The sequence below is a fragment of the Brienomyrus brachyistius genome, chromosome 7, assembly GCF_023856365.1.
Source record: "Brienomyrus brachyistius isolate T26 chromosome 7, BBRACH_0.4, whole genome shotgun sequence".
Taxonomy (NCBI): domain Eukaryota; kingdom Metazoa; phylum Chordata; class Actinopteri; order Osteoglossiformes; family Mormyridae; genus Brienomyrus; species Brienomyrus brachyistius.
In genome coordinates this window covers 15,849,156-15,873,772 of record NC_064539.1, presented here as the reverse complement: position 1 = coordinate 15,873,772, position 24,617 = coordinate 15,849,156, and the positions used below count along the sequence as shown (strand labels likewise).

At 44.8% G+C, this 24,617-nt stretch overlaps 1 protein-coding gene across 1 annotated transcript in view; it reads right to left on the bottom strand.

Annotated features, from left to right (window-relative positions):
- fibcd1b (fibrinogen C domain containing 1b) overlaps nucleotides 1-24,617 on the bottom strand; it is a 100,733-nt gene that overhangs the window by 19,164 nt on the left and 56,952 nt on the right. Inside the window, exon 6 of the mRNA XM_049021228.1 lies at nucleotides 22,048-22,144. Coding sequence (XP_048877185.1) covers nucleotides 22,048-22,144 — 97 coding nt within the window. The remainder of the gene's footprint in view (nucleotides 1-22,047; nucleotides 22,145-24,617) is intronic.

The following is a 24,617-nucleotide window of genomic DNA, read 5'->3' as shown; positions in this document are numbered from 1 at the left end:
GGGCGAGGAGATCCATTTGATGTCTTTAAGTGCAGATCCAGTCCCTAGAGTTTTGCATTATGCCTTTGGGCAGACAGGGAATGGTAAGATAGATGCCTAAGTCTGGAATAGACATTATTTAACTCCTTTTTCTCACTTCTGACATTTCTCAGAATTAATAATTGATCATGCTTTTCTTTTCCTTTGTGTTGCTGGAGGGCTTTGCTTGTCTGCAGTCTTTCTTGGTAACCATGCTGGCCGTGCTTCCCTGAAGTGCTTCGGAGGGAAACAGCGGAAAGGGAAATGAGAAGGACGGCGGCAACAGGAGGCGTACTGACCATGCTGCTGATGTGTGTCCTAGATAGCAGTCACACGTATGTCTGTGGCTGCATAAGAGGACGACGACAGGAGTCTTAATAATCCACCGCATCATTGAAGATGGGCATGAAATAAGTGCTAAGTAGCCATAACTGGGTTGCTCTGGAAGTTCTATCACCAGGATGGGTTACTCTAGATGCTCTATCACCAGCATGGGTTACTCTGGAAGCTCTATCACCAGGATGGGCTACTCTAGATGCTCTATCACCAGGATGGGTTACTCTGGAAGCTCTATCACCAGGATGGGCTACTCTAGATGCTCTATCACCAGGATGGGTTACTCTGGAAGCTCTATCACCAGGATGGGCTACTCTAGATGCTCTATCACCAGGATGGGATACTCTTTAAGCTCTATCACCAGTATGGGATATTCTAGATGCTCTATCACCAGGACGGGATACTCTAGATGCTCTATCACCAGGATGGGCTACTCTGGAAGCTCTATCACCAGGATGGGTTACTCTGGAAGCTCTATCACCAGGACGGGATACTCTAGATGCTCTATCACCAGGATGGGCTACTCTGGAAGCTCTATCACCAGGATGGGCTACTCTGGAAGCTCTATCACCAGGATGGGTTACTCTGGAAGCTCTATCACCAGGACGGGATACTCTAGATGCTCTATCACCAGGACGGGATACTCTAGATGCTCTATCACCAGGATGGGCTACTCTGGAAGCTCTATCACCAGGACGGGTTACTCTGGAAGCTCTATCACCAGGACGGGATACTCTAGATGCTCTATCACCAGGACGGGATACTCTAGATGCTCTATCACCAGGATGGGATACTCTAGATGCTCTATCACCAGGATGGGGTACTCTGGAAGCTCTATCACCAGGATGGGTTACTCTGGAAGCTCTATCACCAGGATGGGTTACTCTGGAAGCTCTATCACCAGGATGGGCTACTCTGGAAGCTCTATCACCAGGATGGGTTACTCTGGAAGCTCTATCACCAGGACGGGATACTCTAGATGCTCTATCACCAGGACGGGCTACTCTGGAAGCTCTATCACCAGGACGGGCTACTCTGGAAGCTCTATCACCAGGACGGGCTATTCTGGAAGCTCTATCACCAGGACGGGCTACTCTGGAAGCTCTATCACCAGGATGGGTTACTCTGGAAGCTCTATCACCAGGACGGGATACTCTGGAAGCTCTATCACCAGGACGGGATACTCTAGATGCTCTATCACCAGGACGGGATACTCTAGATGCTCTATCACCAGGATGGGTTACTCTGGAAACTCTATCACCAGGATGGGATACTCTAGATGCTCTATCACCAGGACGGGCTACTCTGGAAGCTCTATCACCAGGACGGGCTACTCTGGAAGCTCTATCACCAGGACGGGCTACTCTGGAAGCTCTATCACCAGGATGGGTTACTCTGGAAGCTCTATCACCAGGACGGGATACTCTAGATGCTCTATCACCAGGATGGGATACTCTAGATGCTCTATCACCAGGATGGGATACTCTAGATGCTCTATTACCAGGATGGGATACTCTGGAAGATCTCTCTACATACCATCTGGAATCAGTTGTTTTTTATTTGTAAAGCTACAGATACATACTTTAATTTGACTTCTGAGAAAGCTGTCATCCAGTCTCTTTAGGAAGAAATTAAATTCAGAAAATGTTGAATTAACTAAGAAATATTTAATTTGTGCTGTTTTCTCAGTCATGGTGACACTCCTGGAACTGAAACGGAGATGCCATGAGCTGTTTAGTTAACTTTTGCCTCAAATCTCCCATTAGTCAACCTTGGGGCCCATCTTCTGCACATAGCAAAATAATTAAATTAGCGTAATTCTAATTAAAACATACAAAGAGAATACTACAGCCTCTGACGAAAAAGCTGATGAACAACAATAAAATACATTTGTCCTCAAGCACTTCACATCCTATGGTTCAATGGATTTATGTGAAAAAAATATTCCGACAGTGGCTGAGATACTGAAAGGACAGAATAATGTTTTACTGTATCTTGGTTGATATTTTTAACTGCTTCCCTTTTTTCTACCAGTATCTGAGTCATCGGCAGAGATCATAATAAACACATTTGACCCATTGCCTGTTGTAATCAGGTTACAAGGCACACGCCCCAACTCGCAGAAATAGCTACATCATAATAATCGTTTCTTTTTCCTCTCTCTTGTAGCTTTTTCATGTTTTATGTTTAAATGGGTTTCAGTGACATTGTCGTTTCACACATTAGAATATGCCGTAATTTGTTTAATATTAAAAATTAATTACAACCCAGCAAAGAAAATCCACATACTGTATGGGCGTGGATTTAAATCCCAGGGAGCACACATACGATTGCAAGCCTTCCCTCTATCGCACGTCGCTTTCGATAAAAGCATCGGACGGATGAAAGCAAAAATTTCATTCACAGCCAAGACATCAAAAAGATGAGCACAGTGATTTTTTAAGTGATTGACTGAAGGATCATACCGCATTACTATGAAATACATAAGGAAATTTTATTAAGGTTACTGGCTAAGAAATGATGAAACACTGGCAGCAGGATTAGAACACTACTAGTGGCTTGATTAAACCTTGAGAAGATGTGCGATGTGATGTTGCACAGACACAGTGCTGTTTATCTGTGCAACCATGTTGAAAACAAATCTGAGTACTGATTTAACTACCAATGGAAGAGGATTTTAGTGATAACATGGGGAAAAGATCCAAACCGCACAAGTCAGATTCACCGACAGCAGCCCAAAATAAATATATGACAATATAAGAATATTCAGGAAGCTGTATTCCATGTTCTTTTGCACTTCACATTTGCAATTGATAAGCATGTGCAGCCATCATTGAGTCACTCCTTCTCCTTTTCTCCATCTGTTTTTAAAAAACTTAAATCTAGATCTCTTGAAATATCTGCTGGTATGTCTACTAGAAATAAATTTGACGTGTCTGATATTTTTTGAAAAGAGATTTCATTTTTTGCCAGTGAGGGCAGCACAGTGGGGGGTGCAGAGGCTCAGTGGGTAGCTCTCCTGCTTCCCATCTGCAGATTTGGCGGCTGGGAGCCCCTCTCTGCTCTCTGTGTGAAGAGTTTGCATTTCGGGCACATACATGGTAGATTTCCTCCCACATTGCAAAGACACGCATTTACAGTAATTTGGAGTCTGTGCCGCTCTGTGCCCTATGATGGACCTGCTTCTCATCCGGGTCAGCAGGCGCCAGGATCACTGTCCAGAGAACGGACAGATAGAAATCACAGCATCTGTTAGCTTGCAATATGATCGGGATATGTCATTACATATTAATGCATTCTGCATTTCTAGTTTTTGTATAAAATGAGCAATAATTCTGTTTTACCAGCTTGAGGTCAAATTGATAGTGTGGTAGTAATATATAGTAAAATGGCATTTCTAGGAAGTTGATATGTAACATTATATGTGACACTGTGTGTACTGCGCAATATACGACCGACATTAAAATTTCATTAGGAGATTAGGAGGATCAATGAGGATTCAATGTCCACCTAACCAGAAAAAACACATAACCTGAACTCTGCTGAAGTGCAGTTGTGGGAAGGTCAAAAACTTACAGCTTTTTGTCTGTCGGTGAAGTTTATTGGGTCCTCTTATGCTGTAGCAAAGAAACAGTGTTTGCTGCCACATCTATGAAGTTATACTTCTTGTCACGGCAAGGATGGAAGACAAACCCAGGCAATGGAAAGGAGGAGAGAAAGAGACCTTTTCATTAGGGTAATAAGGACTTTGGCATCGATGGAAGACGACAGACGCAAACACTAGGGGGCCACTAGAGAAAATGGCTGACTTTGGGCTCAGAGAGAGATAACACAAGCAGGGTTTGTAGTCCGTCAGAGTTAATGACAAAACTCCCCCTTTCCTCCACGCGAGACATTAGCAGTCCTTCACCATCTCCAGGGCTGGTGAGGAGCTTGTCACCTGACTTCCCCCAGTCCCTGGAGATACCCCCCTGCATCCATCTCGCACATATCTTCCCAGTATCCCAATATCTGCCTGCTGTTCCCTGCTGACATGGAAGCGGTGACACACTGATTAAGTCAATGCCAATGGCTTCTCATGCGACAATGATTTACCTTCTGCCACGGTGTGTGAGAGAAACGCTACAGAGGCAGAACTCGTAAATGACACTGTGCAGCTGCACATTCTCCACATGCGAAGGCAAAAGCATGATTTCTGTGATGCAATACAGTTGCTGAAAGGCGACTTTCATAAAACATCTTCTGGCACATTGTGCTACATGATAAAGTTCATTTAGGGGTTGCAATGGCAGTGCCATGTTTTCCACGTGTCTTTGTGGGGTACCCCAGTCCTCCCACACAATCCGGAAACATTCTACAGTGACCTGGCATTGTCTGTAGGTGTGAGCGGTGAGTGTGCTGTGCGACGGGGTGCCACCCTGTATCATGTTATTCCCAGCCTTGCGCTTGTAGCTTTCAGGAAAGGCTCTGTCAACCTCCATAGGATGGATGAAGTTCATTTCATTAATTAACAATTTAAGAAACATTGCCTTTCAACTCCTACTTTCCATTGCCGTAGACAAAGTAACATATTTAGTTATCAGTACCAGGCTGCATTTACAGTAAAGTTAAAGTTATTGTATACAGTAAAGTTATGCAGCATTACACTAAATCTATATGAGCAATATAACTTTAATATTAGTCAAACATGTTACACCTCCAAAAAGCAACCAAACAAGTGACACGAGGTTATTGATCTTTCACGATCTACCCCGGGTTTTTAATTTATTGAAGGCTCAATGGCAAAAAAAATCAAAAATAACTTCCAATGACATTTAATAAAAAAAGTTCTTGTTTCTGACATTCCAGTCCGAGATTTCACAGAATATTAGACAGGGATTTATTGCCAATAAGTATATAAATAGATAAGTTTTTAAATTGCCCCTCTCTAGGTGGTTATCATGATACACACCTCATTACCGTAAAATGAGCAACAATACATTTGTATTCAACCCCCAGTTATCATAAAATATGAATGTGTTGCTGTAGTGACCAAATTATTACATTTGGAAGATAATGTGAAAATTAAAGACAAGAAACAGACATTAATAGAGAGATTTACAATTAATTTTAGAGGCTATATCAATTTAGTTTTACTTTGCATTTGTAAGGTATGCATGCATCCCATTTGAGTAATGTAATGGAACTCTCAGGTGCAATAATTACTTTTCATCATATGCAGTACTTGCAGGCTGATTTGCTAATACTAGATCAAGTGTTCTCATCCTCAAGGGCCAAAGTTCTGCGAGGTTTATACTACATTCTAATTAGCCTGACTGGCAGCCATAGCGCCAGGTGAGCTGTCTTACGATGCAAATAATGGCGGAAAATAAAACTACAGTATTAGGGGCCCATTACTCAGCCCCAAATTCTGGCCCAAACTAGATCATTTTTCTGAGGTTTTGGCAGTGCAGCACCGCTGATGAGTATGCAAATGCATGCATTCATAAGCAGTGACGTTTCCTGGTAATAACAGATTGCGTGTCGTTTGCTCGCTATGCATGTTCATGCATATTTAATTCTGACCGTCTCGTGACTGAAAAATGTGGCCGGAGATACTAAAATCGTTAAACCCGTTACTGTCACGATCGCTGGGTAAACGGGTGATGCGCACGGGCAGGCAAGCGAGCAGGAAGCAGGCAAAATAAGGGAAAGCGGGGGATTTATTAGGGAAACGGAGACTTTAGGAAACATCGGACATCGACTAACATCAATGACGGTCAAAGAACTAAGGCAAGACATGGACTGAAATAGGCAAGACAACAGGGTACAGCTGGGTACAATCAGGGAAGCGCATGTGGATAATCAGGGGGGCGTGGCACACACGGGGATCGTACGAGCTGGGCATGACAGTTAAGGAGACCTGCTACATTTTCTGCTATTAGCCACTTTATGCTGTGAGTTATGTTAAATGTTTTTAAACTAGGGGGAACCCTGAATTCCTCAAACAGTGAATAAAAAAGTTGCATTACATTAAATACAGAGAAAATGCACTCGATAACAAAAGTAAAGAGTAGTTTTAGGGTTGCAAACTAAAATTTATACACCTATTTATTTAGCTCTTGTTTACTTTCACCCTTTCATTCAGAGACGGTCTGACATATTCCTCAGTAAATAAGCAATGTTGGCCGCTTGTCTGCAATAGCAAAGCACACAGGTCAAGTTAAAAGCAGAACTGTGTCCCTGCTAAATTATGTGCGCCTGACTATACTGCGCGCATATTTTATATATATATATATATACATATATATATATATATATATATATATATATATATATATATATATATATATATATATATATATATATATATATATATACATATATATATATATATATATATATATATATATATATATATACACACACACACACACACACACACACACACACACACTGTATGGGTACAGAATATCTAAGATTAATGACAGTTCACTGCCAAAGACAGTCTGAGCTGAGATTAATTATTCGATTCTGAACTCTGACTGTGGGTGCATTGGTGTTTAATCCGTTTTCATTTTTCAAAACCAAAAAAACCAAAGGAAAAGATCACAGAAAGGTTTACGTAATAACTATTCCGCAGTACATGAGAAGGTCCTGATCCTTATAATAACCCTTCCCCGCCACAATACACTATAGTCAACGCCGTGGGAAAAATACAGATTAGGCAGAGCCACAGGCAAGATTTACAAATGTGCTGGTGTCTCGTATGAGCAGCGCTGAGCAGGAGAATTCCTGCTCAGGCAAGTATCCATAAAACATAGCATTGCAAGCGTACTTGGAACCATATGTAAATTCATACATGTGTATGTGTGTATATATATATATATATATATATATCTCTGTTATATATCTTGCTCTCTGGGCATTCATCAGAAGCTCAGTCTACCTGCATTCATGCCAGGTTGGAGGCTATAGGCTTGTAATGCACTATGTAATCTGCCTCGCTTAGGACAAAAATGTCTGCAAAATTAAGAAATGCAAATAAATGTAAATGTAATCTATGTTGTTTGCAATGATGAAATCTCACCAATAGGAAATGAAGAAAAAAAATCTTTTATAATCTGTTATAAGCTATACATCATTTTATGATTTAGGCTTCCTGCCTATTGTATTTATAATATTTAATATTTGTAAAAAAATATATACTAAAATACTAGAAAGCATAAATTCATTCAAAAATGCCATTTTCACTACTGTGTTCTGACCACATAGATGTACAGATAGATGCTGTTGCTCTCTGTTTTTCTGAACTACCTTGTTTGAGATGCATTTTTAATGACTGAGGCAGCGATCCAAATTTGGCTCACAATAAGTTCTGAAAGGGTCGTGAATCAGAGTTGGAAATGTAGAGCACAGTCATACTCTATGCACAGTGTAGAGGCACCGATTAGCATAATGCATGTGTTTGGGCAACAGCAAGACAATACAGAGCCCAGTGAAAACACACATAACATGTGGAGAGAAAAACTCCAGCGACAGATCAGATGAGGGATTGAAACACTCCATCCTGGAGGTGTCAGGCGACAGACATGTATCAGGACTTCATTTATTTATGCTCCATATTTCCTTATGCATGTATCTCTGCAAGGTTCCTTTTTGCTCATACAAAAACTTTTGCAATATAAAATCATTACCATTTATATTTGGGGCCAACTTGAATGATAGAAGTATATATCTGGTATTTAGCGAGATGTCCAGTATTGCAATAGCTGAACCGTGTTATTTTGTTGCGTGACAGTATTAACAAAGGAAGCAGAGAGTTTGTTCAGACTTGCAAAATAAATGCTCTTTTCTGCATAGTTCAGTTTTAAGTAAATAAATACATGCAACTACTGATAACTTTAATTTTTCATCCTTCCTTGTATTATTATTAAACTGCGAACAGCACTTCGGCTGAAATGTGGTTCATGTGTGATTTTCACAAGCCAAAGGAATTTTACCTGTCGCGGTTTCCTTGACCAAGGTCACAGTATTTAAGCCTACTTTTTTGGGGCTTGACTGTATTGCATATTCTAATAACTTATATACAGTACAGAACTTGTAAAGATCGTTTTTCAGTGTTAGCATTTTATAAACCACAAGCTATTTGTGAATTCAAACTGAAAGATTTATTTTGTCACCACATGGGAATATACTTAACACAAAATAAGCTTCACATGGGTTCAAAACTGGAAGCTTGAGTGCTTCTGAAAAGTAAGCAAAAAGCCAATGATTCGAGAAAGGGAAGGTCATCCTATATCCGGATTTTGAGAACTTTTCAGTCTTATCAATCTCCGCAGAAGTACAGCCCAGAAGAGGCTTCAAATTATTATAAGTCTTTTTAAAATTCAAATAGGCAAACAGTCTCTGTGTGGAATACATCAAGAGGGAAATTGCTTATCTAAGCTTGTGGAAAGTGATGGAGCTCGAAATTTGAATGTAAAACCAAAAGACAAAGATAAAATGAGAAAGGAAGGTGGTGTGTAAGAAAGAATAATGCTACTGGCTTCTGACTGTGTTCTAATTTGTCTTTGTACCACGGCGCTGTGGAATTCTCAGTTCTGATTGGGCAGAAGAGTGTGGACTCATTTTCCATGAACTGACACATACTGTACAGTAGTGATGACCAGGTGAATGACATTAGCAGATTAATGCACTTTTTCTTGTTTAATTGTAACTAATGTCATTTGAAATTCTAGACATAGAACACAATTTAAAATTAATGGAAACTATAGACTAGAAAAGTTTAATCATTGGCAAAAGAAAGCAGTTTTACTATAAAATATGTTTTTGTCTCATAAACATGAAAATCGGGTCTTTAGGTACAAAGGGGTAATGCAAATATGTAGTAACCATGATATAAACGGGGTTCATGCCTTCCTAGTCTTCTATTATGTTCTGCGTCTAATGCACAGCTTGTCGTGCATGAAACCTTACATATCTGGCCTCTATCCAGGATGGTGCCAATCAAACTATCCATTTCCTTTCAGACATCTTTCAATAAAAAAAAATACATAGGAATGACCGTACATATTCATCTGCTTTTTTCTAATGCACCTCTGACATCTACTCCTGTTCCTTTATGTAAGAGGTGAACAGTCAGTGTCATGAAGGAAAAAATATTAACAAGGCATTCAACACTAAAATCCTTCACAATTCCTTCACTCTTTGGCCGACCATCAAGCACAGTTCAAAGGATTATTAACACCTTCAGTATAGCTCAGGAACAATGAAACAGTGATGTAATGACATTAGGCTATTGCTCTGTTAGTCAGCCATAACATGAGATGGAAATAAAACAAAATTTGAGTGAGACGAGTCTCCTTCATCCTGATGGTGTGTTGACATTCATCATATACTTTTTTTGTTGACAGTAGAGCATTCCACACGATATTAATGAAGAACGCAATTGGTTTACAAGGGGAATCCTGTCTTCTAGTCATGTGTACATCTTTCAGGTTCCCTCAAATTATTTATGAGTCACCCATCATATCTTGGTTGGAGATCAACATGATGTAAGACGTCTCCTGTCAGGTCAAAATCTAATTAATGTCATAATCCAATTTTTGAAGGGTATTTTCATTTGTTAACATAAACCCCCCGCTTTTACTGTACTCTGCAAGCTCCATTTGAAACATTCCGGCTGATGAGGAGACATTAAAACACATATTTAGTGATTCAGTCGATATCGCAAGTGATTAAATTATATGGAAATTATATGTTAAGCAAAGCTTGACCAGAGAAGATGAAAAGTTTTTTTGATTTTATAATACATTTATAATGCATCTTAGAATCCCCGGCCACGTGTTTTTTAACTAAAGTATTATTTAATTGTACAAATACCATTCATACAAGAAGCAAATGCTGTTTTCACACACTAATTAATTATAAATTATTCTGCTTAATAATAATAATAATAATAATAATAATAATAATAATAATAATGAGAATAATGTTAGGGATAAGCGGCAGGAAAAAATATATTCATCATAAATTCACCCAGAGATATATTTCATAATTTTATTACACTGGAAGCTTACGAAGAGTGAGAGTTTATGGTCTCAGTATTTCTCACATCTCTGTACCAAAGATAATTAATTTATCTGTATTTATTCTGTCAGTACCTTAAAATATGCACAGTGAAACAAGGAATTCCAATAGCACATTCACATATGTAACAGAATAAACATGACATTGAATCGATATGGACATTAAAGATAGCTACATGAAAGGTAATCGATACAATGATGCCTGCAGCAGCTACCTACCATCCATCCATCTTCCATAACTGCATATGCAATGCAGGGCCATGGCCAGCTTGGGATTTATACTGGGAAATGCAGGACATGAGTCAGGGGATGACTGGGATGGGATGCCTGACCATTATAGTACACAAGCACGGAGATGTCTGGACATCGTGGACACTAATTCACTTAAACTGTGTGTTTTTGGACTGTGGATTAAGCTCAAACAACGGATAAATTGTATGGGAATGGGGTTTGGAATTTAACCTGAACTATCTGACTACCACTAATACTAATATGCAGAAAATTACAATAAAGCTCATTTGTTTTGCTATTTATCTATATCAAATATGTGCCGAGTTAATGATGATTTAAAAAATATTGTTTTCTGCCAAAACCCTCTACTGCAAAATCCAATTTATTACTGTCATTCTTTGAATAAGTGTTATATTTATAAACTTGTTTACAATGTACATTCAAAAATGTATATTCCCACTACATTACGTCATACATTCCAATTGTTTACAAATGTATGCAAAAAATTCCTAATCAGATAATTTATAATCTTAACAAAAAGTTCCCCTAGAATTTTCTTCTCAAATTAGGGTGAGTAATCCTTCGCTAGTCTAAATCTGAGTAACCATGATATGACATCAGCAAGGAACCTTCTTCTACATGAGAAGCTGAGAAGCCCATGTAACAGCACAACACGCTCCTGCCAAAGAATAACAATGAATCTTAAGACTCGAGGCTACACTGCCATACAAAGGCAAAACACTGTACCGTAACTGCATACTATGAGTCACGACTGAAACTGGGCCTCTTAGAAGATGTTTTACACGTGACAAAATATCTTACTTCAGCCATGATTGTTTTTGAAGAAAACACTAAGATAACCTACCTGCTTCACATATGGGTGACAGTCAAAAAACATGTACAGTACGCCATTTTTTCAGTTCCATGGTCAGTGTAGATACTGTGTTTTTGTTTTTTAAACATGTATCCAGTGATGACACAGGCTCCCAGTTCAGCTAGTGGCTTGTATTTTACGTAACATGTTAACAGTTAAAAAAGGGAAGACTAACAGCAATGTTAGAGGCATGATAGAAACTGCGACTGTAACTTTTCAAAGTAACATATAAACGATTTTGATCAATTATAATGAACTACATACAGGATGGCATGATCCATTCATCCATCCATCATCTTCCGCTTAATCCGGGGTCGGGTCACAGGGGCAGCAGTCTCAGCAGGGAAGCCCAGACTTCCCTCTCCCCGGCCACTTCATCCAGCTCCTCTGGGGGGATCCCGAGGCGTTCCCAGGCCAGCCGGGAGACATAGTCTCTCCAGCGTGTCCTGGGTCTTCCCCGGGGTCTACTCCCAGTGGGATATGCCCGGAACACCTCCCCAGGGAGGTGTCCCGGAGGCATCCCAATCAGATGCCCGAGCCACCTCATCTGGCTCCTCTCGATGCGGAGAGGAGTCCCTCCCGAATGACTGAGCTCCTCACCCTATGTCTAAGTGAGAGCCCAGCCACCCTGCGGATGAAATTCATTTCGGCCGCTTGCACCCGCGATCTCGTTCTTTCGGTCACTACCCATAGCTCATGTCCATAGGTGAGGGTAGGAACGTAGATCGACTGGTAAATCGAGAGCTTTGCCTTTTGGCTCAGCTCTTTCTTCACCATGACAGACCGATGCAGCGCCCGCATGACTGCTGACGCTGCACCGATCCGCCTGTCGACCTCCCATTCCATCGTTCCCCCACTCGTGAACAAGATCCCGAGATACTTAAACTCCTCCACTTGGGAGAGGACCCCATCCCCAACCCGGAGAGAGCATTCTACCCTTTTCCGGCTGAGAACCATGGTCTCGGATTTGGAGGTGCTGATTCTCATCCCAGCCGCTTCACACTCGGCTGTGAACTGCTCCAGTGAGAGCTAAAGGTCACGGTCCGATGAGGCCAACAGAACCACATCATCTGCAAAAAGCAGAGACCTAATCCTGAGGTCACCGAACCGGACACCCTCAACGCCCTGGCTGCGCCTAGAAATTCCATTAAAGCTATGAACAGAATCGGTGACAAAGGGCAGCCCTGACGGAGTCCAACCCTTACCGGAAACAAGTCCGATTTATTACCGCCCATGCGGACCAGGCTCTGGCACCGGTCATACAGGGACCGAACCGCCCTTAAAAGGAAGCCCGGTACCCCATACTCCCGGAGCACTCCCCGAGGGACACGGTCGAATGCCCTCTCCAAGTCCACAAAACACATGTAGACTGGTCGGGCAAACTCCCATGAACCCTCCAAAACCCTGCTGAGAGTATAGAGCTGGTCCACTGTTCCACGGCCAGGGCGAAAACCACATGGCATGATATGGAATGTAAAAAAATTATTCTTCAATTTTTTTTTCTTTTAAAAGTGATCATATGGTTAAGAAATGGACTCATTCTTCAGAACAACATCTACATCCATTGCATGTTTTCTTTCCTCTTTCTTTGCCTTCACCCTTCTTGTTCAGGAGGAATTCCAGGAAAATTTTCAGCAAAATAGATTAGTCATCTCTTTGTGTCATGCAACTCTGCTTGCACCCTATTGCGAAATGTGATTAGTTAAATTTTCTTTAAGTACAGCTTTTGTCTCTGCCTTGTGGATAGGCCTGGAGCCCCTGCTACCCCGAACGGGATAAGTAGTTACAAAAAATGGATGGACCCATGGTTCTGTGACATTTTAGAGTTATCATTTAGGAGGTCCTCCTGGCCACTAGATGGTAGTACACAAGTGACTTTTTTATCTTTTCCTAGGCCACTCCTGTTTGAGCACCATTTTATGCTTTCACCCCAGCTCCCCCGGCCTGTTGCATCAGGCAGCCATTTGATCATGTTCTCTTGGACCCTGAACCTTGCTTTCCTTAGCATTCCTTCTGCCTGTCCTTTGTAGGGACTCCTACCTTTTAGGCAGAATTCATTCCCGCTTACCTATGCTCATGCATGCAGGGTGTAATGAGCACGCATGCCCAAGTGAGGACGTGGTTTTTTTCTGGTGTTTAGACATACATATTTTTTTCTTTGTTCTGCTGCACCGCAGCTCCACAGTGGTGACCCTGACGTTTCGGTGCATTTGTTTTCGCTCTGACCATGCTCGCGAACGCAGTTACGTTCAAACTCCCGGAGTTCTGATGTGGCCAGGCAGCAGTTTGGTTCGTGCAGGTGGAGGCTCAGTTCGCCCTGCGTGGGATTACGGAGGACGCAACGAAATATTATTACGTCACGGCGGCTAGAGTGATGAGTCTGTCGCAGAACCCTCCGGAGGCTGACAAATAAGGTGCCTTAAAGTCTCTGTTGCTGAGCACTTACGAGCCTTTACGAGCTCGTGCTGCCCGGGCTGGGCAATTCATGGCCCTCGGAGCTGATGGATCACATGCTAGCTCTCCTGGGTGACCATCAGCCCCGCTTAATTTTTATGGAGCTTGTCCTACAACAGCTGCCCGCAGAGGTATGGGGTGCGTTAGCTAACATCTCACTTAAAGACTGTAGGGAGCTTGCTAGGGAGGCTGACAAAGTGCACACCGCCAGGCTGGCAGCTTGTTCAGCCATGTGTCCTCGAAGTTCAGATAGCTCCCCTCCACATGCCGATGCTACTGTTTGTGCTGCGCAGCGAAGTGGTATACCAGGCCATGCACGGTTCGGTGACCCCCCCTTGCTGTTTTAAGGGGACGGCAAATGCACAAGCCGGCGCTCGTTAGCGGTAGCGAGCGTCGGCCGTTCCGGCAGCTTGCTATTCATCAAGGATGCTGTGTCCAGCCGCCGTTTCCTCTGCGATACAGGCATGCAGGTCAGTGTTTTGCCTGTGTCGGTGGCGAATACACACTCTGGGACGAAGGGCCCGACTTTCGAGGCTGCTAATGGCAGCAGTATTCTGACATATGGCACTCATGTTGAGGCAGTCTGTTTTGGTGGCCAGCGGTTCCGGTGGCGTTTTGTGTTGGAGAAGGTGTCCACCCCCCTGCTGGGTGCCGATTTTTTATGTGCTAACAACCTGCTAGTGGACATAAAACACCAGCGCCTAGTTGATGCCAGGATTTTCCATTCGGTACTGTGCTCGCACAACAGGGCTGGTTCGTCTCAGCTGTCTAGCACCTTCGGGACAAATGGCACTTTCGCCCGCCTGCTGGCGGAGTTCCCAGACGTCACCCGGCCCAACTTTACATCAGTCACGTCTAAGCACCATGTTGAACACCACATTGTCACGACAGGGCTGTTGGTGCATGCCCGAGCCCGACGCCTCGATGTGGGTAAATTGGCCATCACTAGGGCAGAGTTTGCTGCATTGCAGATCCTTGGTATTGTTCGGCGTTCCAGCACCTGGGCCTCCCCTCTGCATATGGTACCCAAGCCAGGTGAGGGTTAGTGTCACGCCCACCAGGAGAGGATCCGCGTAGGTGACTAATTAGGCTCTGACACGAGAGGCTAGAAAAGGAGAATGGACGCATCCATGGTTGCGAAGTATTTGCCAATGTTTCATTGCAATACCGAGGGCTCTATTGACTTTTGTCTTACCCTCAGACCTACCTGCTCCTGTCTGCCTTCCATGTGTCCCTTACCTGGCTGACTTTCATTCCCCAGATCAGCCCTCGACCCTGAACCTCCTGTCCAGCCCTCCCTGCCAGCCTCCGGACCTCTCGTCTCCTCTTCCTTCCATGTCCTGTGCCTGCCTGTTGGACTGACCACCCCGGCTTCTGACTAAACCTTCTGTCCCCGACCATTCTACCAGTTCTAGCCCTTGGAAAGCCCTTAGCTTTGAAGATCTAATAAAGATCGTTTAATCCCGCATCTCTGGGTCTATGTCTCCCTGCCATAACCCCGCTGACAGAATAATTTGCCCATCAAGGATGGACCCAGCGGGACCCAACCCCTTGGGGCAGTGGGTCGCTGCGTTGGAACAGTTATTCTCCGCACAAGCCGCCCATGTCCCTCTGCCTCCCTCTCCCTCTCGCTGCTCCGCTGCATCCCAAATCACGCTCCCGGAGCGGTATGATGGCAACCCTGAGCATTGCAAGGGGTTTCTCATGCAGTGCGGCATGTACGTCGAGGAACATCCAGAGGTGTTTGGAGATTCTACAGCCGAGGTTAGATTTGTGATCTCTCTTCTGACAGGGAGAACAAGGGACTGGGCTATAGCACTGAGGGTAGACCAGAGCCCCATCTTGCCTCTCGGCTCGGGATTTCCACCAAGCGATGCTAGAGGTGTTCGATCACCCCGCTGTCGGACGGGACCCGGGGGATTGCCTGCTGGAGTGTCGCTAGGGAGCCCGGTCTGTAACAGAGTTCTCCATCGAGTTCCGAACGATAGCGGCAGGACTTTGGTGGATGGAGGATTGCCTGCGGACAATCTTCTGGTGGGCTCTGAATCAGGAGCTGAATCAATTTCTCCTCTCTAGAAGAAATTGGTACCTTTGATGAGTTCGTCTGGCTCACATTCCACCTAGACAACACGATCAAGGATCGTCACCAGCCGCCATTACCGCCCCAAGCTAATGCAGCTCGACCAATCCCCTCTCACCAGCAGTGAGTGCCACAGACGAGCCCAAGAGGGATTGTGCTTGTACTGCGGGGAGTTCGGGCATGTCATCCGAAGCTGCCTTGTCTAACCAGAGCGCGAATCGCCCATTCATCACTAGCAGGGGGCAGTATGAGTATCGCGTGATGCCTTACGGATTAGCCCGTCCATCTTCCAGAGCTTTATGAATCATGTGTTTCGGGACATGCTGGGGAAATTCATTGTTGTTTACATTAATGACATTCTCATCGACTCCCGCACCATACGAGAGCATGTTAACCGTGTCCGTCAGGTACTGCAACGACTTCGGGAACATCATCTCTACGCGAAGAGGGAGAAATGTGAGTTCCACTGGATGACTGTGAAGTTCCTAGGTTATGTCCTCCAACCAGGGGCTGTGCCCATGGATGCCCAGAAGGTCACCGCCATCCAGGAGTGGCCACACCCTCGGAACCTCAAGGAACTGCAGCGCTTTTTTGGGGTCGCCAACTTCTTCCGACGGTTCATTAGGAACTTCAGTCAGGTGGCAGCCCCTCTAACCACGATGACCCGAAGCCGGCCATCCCAGCTACACTGGAACCCCAAGGCTGTGTTGGCATTCGAAAGCTTGAAAAGGGCTTTCTGCTGGGGCCCCATCCTAGCCCAGCTTCAGCCCGAACTCCTGTTCGAGGTGGAGGTTAATGCCTCCGTGGCAGGCGTAGGGGCGGTTCTGATCTCTCTTCTGACAAGAAGAACAAGGGACTGGACTACAGCACTGAGGGTAGACTAGAGCCCCATCTTGAACTCGGCTTGGGATTTCCATGGGGACGATCCAGGGGACGATGCTAGAGGTGTTCGATCACCCTGCCGTTGGACGGGACCCGGGGGATCACCTGCTGGAGTGTCGCCAGGGAGCCCGGTCTGCAACCGAGTTTCTCTGTCAAGTTCTGGACGATCGCGGCAGGACTTCGGTGGACGGAGGATTGCCTGTCGACAATCTTCCGGTGGGCTCTGAATCATGAGATGCAGGAGGAGCTCGCCTCTCGAAGAGAAATTGGTACCTTTGACGAGTTCGTCCGGCTCGCAATATGCCTAGACAACATGATCAAGGATTGGCGCTGCTGTCGCCAACCGCCCGCGGCGCCCAGGGTGATGTCATCACCATCCGCCGACCACCCCAAGCTAATGCAGCTTGGCCGATCCCCTCTCATCAGTGAGCACCGCAGACGAGCTCAGGGGGTATTGTGCCTGTACTGCGTGGAAACCGGGCATGTTATCCGAAGCTGCCCTGTCTGACCAGAGCGCAAGTCGCCCAGCCTGTCGGTAGGTGCCTCTTCTATTCGCACTTCCGCACACACTCAAGTTACTGTACCTGTAACTCTGAGAGGCGGGGGTAAACAGATCACCACCAGAGCACTAATTGACAGTGGCGTGGTGGGCAGTTTTATTGATTTCTCCCTAGCGCGCCGGCTGGAGATTGTGCTGCAGACGCTACAGTACCCAATCTCAGTCATGGGGGTGACCGGTGAGCGAATGAAGGAGGGGATGATCTGGTACCGCACAGCCTCCTTTTCCTTGCAGGTGGATGTGTTACACTAGGAGAACCTGGAAGTGTACGTGCTCCCGAAAGCAAAGGATCCGCTTATTTTCGGCTTAACCTGACTCCGAAAGCACAACCCGAAGATCAACTGGAGAACCGGTGAGCTGACCGTCTGGTCCCCCTACTCTCACTCGTCCTGCATATCAATCCCCTGTATGGCCACCCGGATCGAGAGCCCGGAGCCTGAAAAGGGGAATCTGGTACCACCCGAGTAGCAGGGGCGGTTCTGATCCAGAGGAACCTGACCACTGGGTGCCGCCACCCCTGCGCCTACTACTCACGTAAGTTATCGCCCGCAGAGAGAAACTACGACATGGGTGATAGAGAGCTCCTCGCCATAGTTAGGACTAGAGGAGTGGAGACACTGGCTTGAGGGAGCGCGCCATCTCCTTGTGGTACTCACAGATCATCTTAATTTAGAGTATTTACACAACACCAAGCGTCTGTCCGCCCGCCAGGCTCGGTGGGCGACCTGGTTCTCTCGCTTTATGTTTCGTGTAAGTTATCTTCCAGGAGCCCAAAACATCAAGGCCGATGCACTGTCCTGTCAGTTCGACCCTCCGGAGTGCTTCGCCGCCACCATCACCCGGTCCCTCGAGGAGATCAATCGCAGGGAGAACGAGACGCACCCAATCTCATTGGGTTTCTCCAGAGTCCAATTATACCTGGCCAAGAAGCATTGGGCTAACTTGCTGTTCACCATAGTGGACAGATTTTCAAAGATGTGTCGTCTGATTGCCCTGACACAGCTTCCTTCAGTAGGGACTTGGAAATTTTTCACCAAATTGTCTTGATTAACTTCACACCTATTTTAATGGAAAGAGATTAAAAAACCATAAAAAATGATACCTCATTTGTCAATATATCTTCAATAGAACCAGAGATATCGAAGATTTAATATACCTGAAATCGGATTTTTGTTCTAATGTAATTACAATTAGAACTGCAGAAAAAACTGTGACTACTTAGAACAACTTCGCTCTGCATAGGCGGAGGGCAGCCTGCGCCTCATTCAATAAATGTAAGAAATTGTAAATAGGGTATGGTGCACTTAAACAACCAGAACTTTGCCAATATCTAACCAATCTTAGTGATTTTTGTTGTTGAATGTTGAAATGAAAATTTACTTGGGGGTATCTACATTAACTGGCATGCTGTCCAACCAATCAGGAGCCAGATCGGTGGTCACGTGACATTGATCCATCCTCCGTACAGCACATAAAATCCCTTCAATCTTCAATCATCCAGAAGTGGGCACACGATTGTATAGTGTGGGCATGCATCAATCGTCATCATAGTTGGCAGTTTTCACATTTAGGGTGCAATAAATATGCCTGTGCACAAATAATTGATGCCCCACGATTCTTTCGATTTTTATTTAGTGCGTGAAAGTTACCTTGTTTTCAAATTGTTGTTGCTCCGCGAATACTGAACCGATTTTGATCCGGTAAAAAATAAGAAAATCAAGGATAAATAAATTATTCAAAACGGCGGATATCTCATAAGTTGAATGCAGAGCTAGCCGCGAAAACCGCATATTCGCACCCACCCCGTAGCCACCGCTGGAAAAATTATGACGTCAGCACACGGAATATTAGAGTGAGCGACCAAAGCAGGATTTCCAAGTCCCTACCTTCAGCTACTGAGCTCACAGATCTCCTGGTCCAATGGCTGTTCCGGTACTATGGTATCCCAGAGGAGATCGTTCAGACCACGGACCTCAGTTTGCCTCCCAGGTCTTTAAAGCTTTCTGCCTCAAACTTAACATATCCCTCAGCTTGTCGTCAGCTTATCACCCCCAGTCAAACGGCTTGGCTGAATGGATGAACCAGGGGGTAACTAAGACCCTTCGTCTCATCTCTTGCAGGAACCCTGCTAGCTGGGCTTCCCACCTCATATGGGCGGAGTACACCCTCAACTCTCGGGTGAGTCCCAGTACATCAGTCTCACCTTTCCAGTGTGTGCTGGGGTTTCAACCACCCCTATTCCCTTGGGACTCACCCGCGGCGAATGTACCCAACGTGGAAACCTGGTACCGAGACAGCCGACGGGCCTGGAGTCAGGTACAGCAGGCTCTGCGTGCTCAGTCCCAGAGGACGAAGACCCAAGCTGACAAACGGCGGCGAGACCTCCCTCCTTATAGGGTGGGTCAGCAGGTCTGGCTATCCACAAAGAACCTTAGGCTCACGGCTAAATACATCGGGCCATTTTGGGTCTTGAGGAGGATCGGGACCATGGCAGTGCTACTCCAGCTACCAAAGATATACTGAATCTGCCCTACCTTTCATGTGTCCCTGTGGAAGCCTGTTCGCTACAGCCCGCTGCACCGTTGAGAGGAGCCCCACAAGCTGCCTCCGGCAGGTATTACCGAGGACGGCCCTGTCGACCGAGTTCATGCCATCCTGGACTCCCGCTGCAGAGTTGGTGCCCTCCAGCACCTGGTCCATTGGGAGGGGGGCGGACCCAAGGAGCGTTCCTGGATCCCAGCCCGGGGGGTAAGGGATCCGTCTCTCACGGCCGAGTTTCACCGAGTTCACCCCTCCAAGCCCGACCTCGCAAGTGTCTACGTTCCGGGGGGTACTGTCACGCCCACCAGGAGCAGATCCACAGAGGCGACCAATTAGGCTCTGACAAGGGAGGCTAGAAAAGGAGAACGGACGCATCCATGGTTGCGAAGTATTTGGCTGTTGGTGCATGCCCGAGCCCGACGCCTCGATGTGGGTAAATTGGCCATTGCTAGGGCAGAGTTTGCTGCTTTGGAGAGCCTTGGTATTGTTCGGCGTTCCAGCAGCACCTGGGACTCCCCTCTGCATATGGTACCAAACCCAGGTGAGGGTTGGTGTCACGCCCACCAGGAGTGGATCCGCATAGGCGACTAATTAGGCTCTGACACGAGAGGCTAGAAAAGGAGAACGGATGCATCCACGGTTGCGAAGTATTTTCCAATGTTTCATTGCAATACCAAGCGCTCTATTGTCTCTTGTCTTACCCAGAGACCTACCCGCTCCTGTCTGCCTACCGTGTGTCCCTTACCTTGCCGACTTACCTTCCCCAGACCAGCCCTCGACCCTGAACCTCCTGTCCAGCCCTCCCTGCCAGCCTGTTGGACTGACCACCCCAGCTTCTGACCAAACCTTCTGTCCCCGACCATTCTACCAGTCTCACCCTTGGAAAGCCATTAGCCTTGAAGATCTAATAAAGATCGTTTTATCCCGCATCTCTGGGTCCCTGTCTCCCTGCCATAGCCCCGCTGACAGTTGGCGCCCGTGTGGCAATTACCGCTGACTTAATGACGCCACAACCCTGGATTGCTACCTGATCCAACACATCCAGGACTTTTCTTTCCAGTTGACGGGGGCATCCATCAGGTCCCAGTACATCCAGGGGACATTGCAAAGACTGCAGTCATCACCCCATTTGGGCTTTGCGAGTTTCTTCGGATGCCTTTTGGGCTTAAAAACGCTGCCCAGTCTCATGGACAGTGTGCTAAAGTACCTTCCGTTCCCGTTCGACTATCTGGATGACATTTTGGTAGCCAGTAACTCCATGGCTGACCACATAGCTCACCTTTGGATCCTTTTTGAGCATCTGAGCAGTCATGGGTTAATTATCAACCCACAAAAGTGCCAGTTTTGTTTGTCCTCCATCGATTTCCTCGGCCACCACATCACAAGCGATGGGGCAGTTCCTCTGCCTGCCAAAGAAGAGGCCATCTCTGCATTTCCGCAGCCTGCTACAGCCAGGGCCCTGCAGGAGTTCCTGGGCATGGTTACCTTCTACCATCGCTTTATCCCATGGGCCACCCAGCTGATGCGGCCACTGTATGAGGCTCTCAGGAGTAGGATGGCCAAGCAGGTTCTTGAGTGGACTGCTGAGCAGACCCAGGTCAAGTTTTTCCTCAGGGTAACTGTTTGATCAACTGCAGCTCAAGTCCTGCTAGTTGAGTGAAACTCAGGGTCTAACTGACTTTGTACCTAAACTGCTATGAGCAGAATATCAGGCCCCGAGGGGCTCAGAAGAGCCCCTGGGAGACCGAATCCTTACTGTTACATCTAGCAGTTTAGAATCTGTCAAAGTTAAAGTGGGGCTGAATATTTAATCCAATGTTATTTTTAGTTTTGCTCAAGATAGATTTTCAGCAAAACTACTCATTACTCATAAATCATTGTTGTTTGTTTTAATCCTTTTTGCATCCTTTCACTGTAATGCTTGAATTTTATTCCAGCAATGAGATCTTTGTGTCGGATTTGAGGTTCTGTTATCCTGAGCATTACCATGTTTTGCTCTTACCTAGCCAGTGTTCTCCCGTGATCTTCCCAAAGCCTTCACGGTAGGCATCCCATCCCCGAAAGAAGTCAACTGATCCATCTTCTCTGCGCTGAATAACCTTATAACAAACAGAAAGGAAAATAATGTCATTTCAAAACTGAGCGCATATATCTGAAATGAGTCTTGATACTCCCCCCCTCCTGGGAAGGTCTTTGAAATATGAAGAATGACACAAGGGCTTTTAAAATTAGCTCATATAAATTTTGATGCTACAGGAAAACATTTCTTCTTCAAATGAATTTCACAAATTACTGATGTCCCCAGAGTCATTCGTGGTTATTTTCTTTGTCATTAAGCCCTTTGCAAATGAAAAAATAAAAACCAGCTAATCACAACTAAGGAACCTGATTGCCCAAGTAATTGTAATGTTCTGTATTTATTTATGCATGTTTGCACTTGCACAATTTTTAATACTGTTTTGCTATATTTATACAAATATGGGGGTATAAGTTTCGCATTTAGCAATGATAGAATAGCAAACATCAAAGTCTTTTCTTTTAAGATGTTCTGGCCATGTTGGGGTGTTGTGAGAAGAGAATTCCAGACGCTAACTCAGTCTCAGTCTCATCACAGGAGATTAATCATTGTGCCATCGGCCAAAGGCTGCTGAAAATACTGCAAAATATAGAAGGTGCCGTCCATTTAAATTAGCTGCGTGAATTATCCAGTCCCATTGCTTGGTGGGACTAACAAAGATAGAAAGCTAAAGTTACTCAAAAATTACAAACAGGCTGGACCAGGATTATTCTGCAAGTGGACTGAAACAAAACGAACCAGAACGATTAAATAAAAGTGAAACTGGATGGATCACTGTAGAGGCAGACAAACCCCATTTATTCCATATCCTACTTTAGAAACCTACAGTCATAAAAATCCCCTCCTCCCTCTCAGTAAAACAAGTCAGAATTAATTTAGATTAATTACTGTCACTACCTCTCCCTCTGAAATGCTTAGCACAAGCAGGCAGCTTTTCGTTTTTTTTTGTTATCCCGACTGTTACTGCTTGGTGCGCCCATGTTAGATGGCAGTAACAGTGCGTGCTTGCTGTATTAACACAGTCATTGAAAAAAGAAACACGTTCTTGCTTTCCGTGATTCTTTCACTGACCAGGCTTCAGTGCTTAAAACACCTTAAATTCAGGCGGGGGGCACAGAAAAATGGCCACTGGACGAAACAATCTGCTAATTCAAAAACGATTACATGCCGCCGTGCCGTGCATGATAGGCCCCTTGTAAGAGCTGATAACCCTCAACTGCAAAACCCCATGTACACAAGCATAAATAATTCAAACAAAAATACTATTCAAAATTCTTAGAGATCTTCCTTTCACAATAATATTTATTGGATACCAAATGAAGCAAGTTGGAATAGTTTTCCATTTGTAGTGAGTTTCTTACTTCTAAACTTATATTCTTTTAGAATAATGTGACTTTTCTTGATACTACTAAGTAAAATTACTGCATCACAGTCTTGTTTCAGTATTTGGTCTTCAAAATCATGCCCTACAAAAGCCTAAAGGACTTGAATATTTTTTCCCATGGGTATGACGGATAAATAATAGTTGACATACATAATAGTTCTTTTGTGTCTTAAATTCATTAAATTGTCACAGACCCAGGGAGTATGGGCACACAACGGGGCTTATTAAAGAAAGTAAAACAAAATCAAACTGGGAGAAATAAGATAAGCTAAAGAAACCACAAATTAACACAACAAAGTAACTGGACTAGATAGTGGGCAGGACTGGAAAGCCGAGACCATAAGCACATAGAGTAACTTCTCACAATAGCAGACTGAGGAGCAAACCAAAGGCAGGCACTTACATACACAGGAACACCAGGGCAAACAAGGAACAGGTGCAACTAATAATCAATTAACCAATCAAAAAGGACTCGGGACAACAAGGAACAGGTGGGGCAGAGACACTTAAACGAGCATGAAACTAAGGAACCTTAAACCAAACCTAGAAATTGGGAGGAATAACTGAGAGGGCTGAACATGCTAGACAAAGACTAAAATCACACAGGAGACAAACAGGGCAAACCACAGAGAAGCAAAAGAGCTACAAAAACTAGGGGAAAAAATCAATAAACAAAAAAAGGGGAGATTGGCTTTGAACCCACATCTATAGGCTGATAGCCTCTGTACCACACACTCAACCCTCTGAGCCATGTGGCATTCCGAAGACTAGGGGAACACATAGGGGTTAGACAGGGAATGAAAATATGGAATGGCCAGTGACACCTGCTGGCCAAACAGAGTAGAGACATGAAGGGTAGGGTCGACAGACGCTGACCCTAACATTAAATGATGGTTAAGGTACTGCATATTCAGTAATGTAATACGTGTATTTTAAATAAACTGTGGCTATATTACCAAAACTACTGTTAAATACTAAATATTATCTTCACATTTGAATGAAAAAAAAATTACCAATAGTGGGTATTTTGGGAGCGGCATGGTGGTGCAGTGGTTAGCACTGTTGCCTCACACCTCTGGAACCCAGGTTCGAGTCTCCGTCTGGGTTACAT